Source organism: Pseudorca crassidens, chromosome 15 (assembly GCF_039906515.1).
Source record: "Pseudorca crassidens isolate mPseCra1 chromosome 15, mPseCra1.hap1, whole genome shotgun sequence".
Taxonomy (NCBI): Eukaryota; Metazoa; Chordata; class Mammalia; order Artiodactyla; family Delphinidae; genus Pseudorca; species Pseudorca crassidens.
In genome coordinates, this window is record NC_090310.1 from 36055277 (window position 1) to 36062556 (window position 7280).

General features: G+C 50.5%; 1 protein-coding gene across 1 annotated transcript in view; it reads left to right on the forward strand.

The window, feature by feature from the left end:
* Window positions 1-7280, forward strand: part of TRAP1 (TNF receptor associated protein 1) — a 48661-nt gene that overhangs the window by 37412 nt on the left and 3969 nt on the right. The window contains exons 13-17 of the mRNA XM_067706818.1: window positions 1338-1523; window positions 1988-2126; window positions 2531-2616; window positions 3929-4074; window positions 7050-7122. Coding sequence (XP_067562919.1) covers window positions 1338-1523; window positions 1988-2126; window positions 2531-2616; window positions 3929-4074; window positions 7050-7122 — 630 coding nt within the window. The remainder of the gene's footprint in view (window positions 1-1337; window positions 1524-1987; window positions 2127-2530; window positions 2617-3928; window positions 4075-7049; window positions 7123-7280) is intronic.

A 7280-nucleotide genomic window follows, 5' to 3' on the forward strand; every position in this document is an offset into this window, starting at 1 on the left:
TCCACTCATTCCTCTCTGTGTTTGTAGGTAGCGGGACCCAGGTGGTGCCAGAGGCTTTTCTGAGTGCTTTATAAACACTGACTGACTCAGGGTTTTTTAAAATAAATAAATAAATAAAGTTATTTATTTTTTGGCTGATTTGGGTCTTCGTTGCTGCACGCGGACTTTTCTCTAGTTGTGGCGAGCGGGAGCTACTCTTCGTTGTGGTGGACCGGCTTCTCGTTGTGGTGGCTCCTCGTTGCAGGTCACAGGCTCTAGGCACACGGGCTTTAGTAGTTGTGGCACGCGGGCTGTAGAAAGTAGGCTCAGTAGTTGTGGTGCACGGGCTTAGTTGCTCCGCGGCACGTGGGATGTTCCCGGACCAGGGCTCGAACCTGTGTCCCCTGCATTGGCAGGCGGATTCTTAAACACTGCATCACCAGGGAAGGCCCCTTACTCAGTTAATGAGGATCCGTAACATGCACAAGAGCATGAGCTTAACCTATGAACCTAGAGCCTGGCTCGCCGGGTGGGCTCCCAGATCCCTGGTTTTGCCTGTTCGTCCCCCTTTCATCCCCACCACATCACTCTCTCATCTGGACTTCCCCTCTGGGCACCATGGGTTGTTGGAGATGAGTCGGTGGCATAGACGAGGCAGTTTACTGTCAGGTCATGTCCAGGCTGGTGCGTCAGGGAGCTGGACCCCAGCCTGTTGCTGCTTCTGTCCTTACAAGCGACTCCCTCATGGAGTCTAGATGCCACCAGCATCTCAGCCGACAGGAGCAGATGGACAAGCCCCTCCTTTCAGGGCCTGTTCTCTGAGTCACACACCCCACTTAGGCTTGTACCCCCTGGGCCAGGACTCGTCCCCTGGCTGTGAGGAAGGCTGGGAAGTGTGGACTTCACACCCGTGTCCCCTGCTTGGCGAGAGCCAGGGTCTGTGACTCGAGACAGAGGGAGGATGCTGGGTCCAGAGTGGGCTCTGCCACGGACAGGGCCTAGCCACTCCTGGGACCGTTTTTGCAGCTCACCTGGAAAGGCCCTCTCAGCAAGGCCCTGGGCCACCTGTGGTGGAATGTGCTTTCCGAGGTCCCCTGAACTTCTGACATGGGGCCCAATGGACAGCACTGGAGTCCCTCAGAGCTCCCCAGGGCCCGAGCCAGCCCAGGGCGCCGTCCCTGGACCAGGCTCCCAAAGGAGCTGCCTTGGCTGCAGGACATGGTCACCAGGCGGGTGTGAGGCCAGCCAGAGCCTTTCCTCCCTTAGCTGAAGGCTCCTGAAGTCTGTGCCCCGCTGTCGGGAGGCTTTCAGAGCCAGGACCTGGAATGAGCAATGACCTGGCCTCTGTTTGTCTACAGGAGGATATTGCAAAGCTGCTGCGGTACGAGTCGTCGGCACTGCCTGCTGGGCAGCTGACCAGCCTCCCAGACTACGCCAGCCGCATGCAGGCCGGCACCCGCAGTATCTACTACCTGTGCGCCCCCAACCGGCACCTGGCGGAGCACTCGCCCTACTATGAGGCCATGAAGTGGAAAAACACAGAGGTGGGTGAGCCAAGGGGCAGGCTTGGCCCCTACCGGGCCTCCCTGCACTTGTCCTTCCCTTGGGGCCAGGTCAGAGGGCAAGGGGGTCTGACCACTGAAGGAGGGTCCCCATGCTCACTGGGGAATGGCTGAATGTGCCCACGATTCGGGAGAGCGGAGCAGTGAGAGTCAGCATCCAGGGTCACAGAGGCCAGGCTGAAGCCTGCCTACTAGTTTGGGTCTTTCTAGGAGGTGACACAGAGATTTCTCTATAAATAGCATCACTGCTTCTAAGATAGAGCCAGAGCCTCCCTGAGAGCCGTCTGTAAACCACTGCGTCCACAAGGCCCAGGAACCCCAGCACCCCCTGCATGGCCCTCAGATGCTGGGCCCAGCCCGCAGCCCCAGCCCCTGCTCCATGTCCCTCTCTTGTCACGGGCAGAGGGTTCCCCGGGCCTGATGGAAGCCATTTCGGGTCCTCACAGGTTCTCTTCTGCTACGAGCAGTTTGATGAGCTGACCTTGCTCCACCTTCGTGAGTTTGACAAGAAGAAGCTGATGTCTGTGGAAACGGACATCGTTGTTGACCACTACAAGGAGGAGAAGTTTGAGGACGGCTCCCCAGGTCGGCTTGCTTCCCTTCTCTCTGGGCACAGGTGTGGATGGTGGCCTGGGGTGCAGGTGAGGCCAGGCAGGCCCAGGGAGCTGGCACTGTTTGCTACACGGCCTCTTCGTTCTGCAACAGTGGGTCTATATGGGGTTTTCTTTTCACAGCTTGCCTTCCTAAGATTGATAAAGCTTAAGAGAATCAGACATTTTAAAGCCCTAACAAAATTATATGGGCCTCAGGCAATCAAAAGTATCCTTTCTGGGGTCCAAATTTATCTGCTTAATTTTAGATGAAGAGTGTTCTGGTAGCTTCTGTCGTTGTGCCAGTGGCTGGCAGGGTGGAGGGAGCCTGCCGATGGGAGCCTATGGGGAGGGAGTTGTGGAGACGGCCTCCAAGCTCACCCTTCTGCTCTCCTGTAGCTGGCGACCGTCTGTCAGAGAAGGAGACAGAGGACCTGATGGCCTGGATGAGAAACGCGCTAGGGTCCCGTGTCACCAACGTGAAGGTGAGGCCTCCCAAAGACGGGTCACCACCCAACCACCATGGCCCTTGGTGACTGCACAGCTGGCCAGCCTGCCGGCTCTGGTTGCTGCTGCTCCTGCATGTGTGCGCTCGTGAGCACGTAGCCACATGTGCCCGGGGAGTTACTGAGGTCGGGCGGGCAAGCTTGGCTTCGCCTCCACTTTGTAGAGCAGTTGGAATGAAGAAAGTGGAAGGTGAGCTGCTGAGGGCCTGGTGGGCAGGCAGAAGCAGAGAGGAGGTGTCCCCAGTTGGCCTCCCCAGGGCCATCCTCGTCCAGGCCTAGAGGAGCTGCAGTTGCTGAGGACACAAGGGTGTACGGTCCAGCTTGGGTTCTCAGTGGGGGTTCTGGGTAGGCTTTAATGAGCTAGGAACCCACTGATCCAGCTCTGAGCTGCAAGAGAAAAGACAGTCACCAGGGAACAGGTGTCACTGGCTGAGGGACATGTTCAGGAGTGGCCCCAAAGGGACAGGCAGGTGTGCAGGGTAGGGAAGGCTGAGAGCAGAGGAGGGCAGACCTGGGGGCTCCATGGGAGGTAGCAGTGGGTCTCTGAGGGAGGCGAGGGCTTCCTGGCAGGGAGCAAGGTGTGTGGCTGGGGTTTCTCTATGTAACACACATATCGTGTCCATGCTTTACAGCAGTGACTCATTTAAGGTGGCCTAGGAGGTAGGTAGAATTCTCGTCCGTATCCTATGAAGGAAACAGGCAGAGCGCTTCCGCAGGTCAGGAAGTCGTGGAGCTGGATCCTTACTGTGCTGCCGGGAAGGGGGCAGCCATGGGCCCAGCAGGCCCAGGAGAGTCTCTGGCGTAAGTCAGGAGGCCTGAAGCCTGTGGGGCTCGGTGAGAAAAGGTGTATTTGATGAAGTAAAGGCCAGAGGGAGCCACAGGGAGCGGTGGGTGAGAGCACCGTCTGCAGTAAAAACGGACACAAGATTGAGGAAGAGGCTGGGCCAGGGGAAATGGGGTGGCCAGTCCTGGCGGGTCTTCAGATAGTTGCTGTAGGACCTGGAAGTGGACCCTGTGAAGCAGAGAAGTGCAGATAACACCAGGCAAGATGGACCTTGGATGGTAACTGATAGGTTAGAAATTGGTAGCTTTGGAGTGTAGAAGAGGAGGGAGTTCCCAAGCAGGGTACGATTCGTTAGCAGGTGATTGGGAGGGAGAGAGGGAGGGAGGAGCACTGCTGGTTGAGGGTATGTCCCTGGAGACCTGCGTTCTCCTGTCTTGTCATTTGGGGAAGCTTTATACCTGGTCAAGACCCTGCCAGGGCCCCTGTCACCCCCGGCCTTGCTTGCAGGTGACTCCTCGGCTGGACACCCACCCTGCTATGATCACGGTGCTGGAGATGGGGGCCGCCCGGCACTTCCTGCGCATGCAGCAGCTGGCCAAGACCCAGGAGGAGCGTGCTCAGCTGCTGCAGCCCACGCTGGAGATCAACCCCAGGTAAGGCTGCTGGCTCCAGGCCTCTTGGGCCCAGGGCCCTTGATGCCCAGGGAATGGGCATGCTCATTTCTAACCTGCCAGGTAATCTTTTAAAATTGTATGTGAGTGTGTGTTCTTTTATTTATAACACATAGAAAGTGCATAAAACTTTTGGACAGTTTGATAAATGTTTATATAAACACTCGTGTAATTGAACTGTATTAAACTATACCTATGTGACATTTAAAAAAACTGAACCTTGCCGACACCCAGACACTCCTGTTTTCCTCCTACTTGAATTCTGTCCCGCTCTCCAGGGAGAACCACAGTCCTGATTTCTGTGTCAGTCACTTCCTCACTGTGCTTTATGGTTTTTCAGCTACTTGTGCGTCATTACACACAAGCTCAGTTCTGCCTGTTTCTGAACTTCACGTGAATGGACCCCTGTGCACAGGTTCCCTTTGAAGCCTTCCTTTCTTCTCTTGGCATGTGATCAGATGTATTCATCTGTGGGGGTGACTATAGTTTGTTCTTGTTCACAGCTGAATCACAGGGTATGAATCTACTCAGCACAATTATTTATTCTATTTTGATAGACATTTGGGTAGTTTCCATTTGGAGGCTGTTGGGAACACATTGCTCTGAACATTCTTGTCCCCCGTCTGGTGCTGCACATGTGTTTCTCCGGGATGGGTGCCCAGGCGTGAAAGCACCTTATCCTCAGCTGGGCTGAGTAAGGCCCACTGCTTCCAGAGGGCAGAGCATGGGAACCCAGGTCCCTGCAAGTTAGAAGGCTACTGTTCTTTTTTCTGTTGGGCTTTAAAAAAAAAAATTGATTGGTAGTTCTTTATATATACTTTAACAGTTGCAAATATCTTTTCTGTCTTTTCACCTGTCTTTTAAAGAGAATTTCTTAATTTTAATGTAGTCAAATGTATATACATTTGTTAGAGATTTCTTAAGACCCCAAAAAGCATCTATTCCAGACATGAGTTTCTTCTCCTGCATGTCCTTCTAAAAGCTGTATAGTTCTGCCCTTTCATGTTGGTTGAGCCCATCTCTAACTGGCCTGTCTGGGATTGGGGGCTAAGGGGGGGTTCTAGTTTCATCTTATTCCATGTGAACACCCTGTTGCCCACACCGTTAACTGTGCTGCCTTCTCAGATGAGTATCTCTTGGAAACTTATGTTTTCTTTAGAGTTCTTGTACATTTTTTATAGTTATTTGATGTGTCTTCATTGGATATTTTGAAATTTCATTTTCTAACTGTTGTATATGGAGACAGTTTCTTTTTTGGAAATTGACTGTATACAGCAGTAGTTTTTTACATGAAGTTACATGAACAAGTTACCAAAAACGCTAGAAAATCCATAGTCTCACCCCCACCACAGTCACTGTACCCTATTTGGTATATTTTCTTTTGGACTTTCGTCTTATTGTGGGTTTTGGTTTTTTTATGTAGTACATGCCTAATTTTTTTATTCATCACCTATAAATATTTTTCCTTGTTGCTTTAGAACCATTAATTTACTTAAAACTACTGGGGAGTAGGGGGAAGTGCCTTTTCCAGTTTCTGAGCCAAATTACTAGTAACACAATTACTGGGTGAAAAGATCTGAATTGGCTCATGGCTGGCCACAAAGAGCGTTGGACGCCTCTCAAAGGAGCTGTCCTGGTTGGCAGGTTGGCATAATGGGTGCAGGCCTGTGTAATGGGTGCACAGTTCCCAGCTGTGAGTCCCCAATAGAGATGGACGCTGACTGGACACCCCGTTGCCTTAACTAGTTCTGACACAGAAGCAGTTTTGTAAGATAGCTGTGCAGAGTGCTCGTTTCTGTTGCCAAAAGACTCTTATTTTACAGATTTGCTTTAAAATTTGTTAATATATTCTTTCGGTTGAGAATTCTAAAGAACTAAGGGAGTTCACGGTGAACTCCCCGCCCCCCCCATCCCCAGTTTCCTCACGTTATCTTCGGAGACACTGTGTGGGGCCTCCTCTGGTACACTTGCTGTGCAGTGTGCTCACCTTGCTTTGTAAAGTGTTTGCTACTCTGAACAGCCCTGTGAGGGGAGGGAATCATGTCGTCTCAGACAGGAACCAAAGACACTCCTGCTGTCCTCTAACCTTTCCCCAGTGCCTTCAGTTTTATCCAACATCAATTTTTGCCGTTCTCTTAAAATTATACCTTATAATTTTGATGTATGTTTCCCACTGTATTTTTTCCTGTGCAGAAAATGTTTTCTTGTAGTCAGTTATTCTTTTCTTCTGACTTCTGGGTTTGTATTTTGTTTAAAAAGGCTTTCCCCTTCCGAGATTATAAAATACTTCTTCCCTGTTTTCTTCGAGTATTATACTTCTTTGCTTTTAATTTTTACATTTAATCTTTGATCCCTCTGGAAATGATCCCTCTGGAAATTAATCACATCGGAATCCAACTTGTTTCCTGGGTGCGGCCCACTTATCCTGTCTTTATGAGGTACTAACGAAATTCCTATATGAATTGGGCCATTTATACATTGTCCACTTTGTTGCACTGAGCTGTTACCTTTTCATTTTCCAGAACTGTTTAATTACTGGAGCTTTATGTTTTAACTGGGACTTCCTCCTCTAACTGCTCTTCCATGTTTACTTTATAAATTTTATACTAGATTTTTTAGATTAAAGGAATCCTATTAAATAAGGAAAGTTTCACTTCTATTTATGGTCCACTTATCCAAGAACTATAACATGTCTTTTCATATATTAAACTCATCTTTCTTTACCTTAGTAGTGTTTCCTTTATATCAATTTTAGTATCAAAATTTTTGCTGGGTTTTCTGGGTATATAATCTGTAATTGATCATTATGGGCTTTATTTTTTATACTGGACCTATTACCCTTTTTTGCATGTCCTGATAACCCCAACATTTCAGAAAAGTCACTGGAGCACAAAGTTAGAGGCTGTGTGTGCATCCCCAGCCCTGAGCTAATAACTTCTGGTGGTTTCTGTGTTCAGGCACACACTCATCAAGAAGCTCAGTCAGCTGAGAGATAGCGAGCCTGACCTGGCCCAGCTGCTGGTGGATCAGGTGAGTCTGCTGGAGGAATGCGAACAGTAAACTGAGGCATGGGGCTGTCAGCTTCAGGAGGCTCTCTCTTCTTTTCTTCTCTCTCTTTGAGGTCCCTGGGTTGGGATCAGGCCTCGCTCACCCTCCCACTAACAACGAGGTGCTGCCTTGCCTTTCAG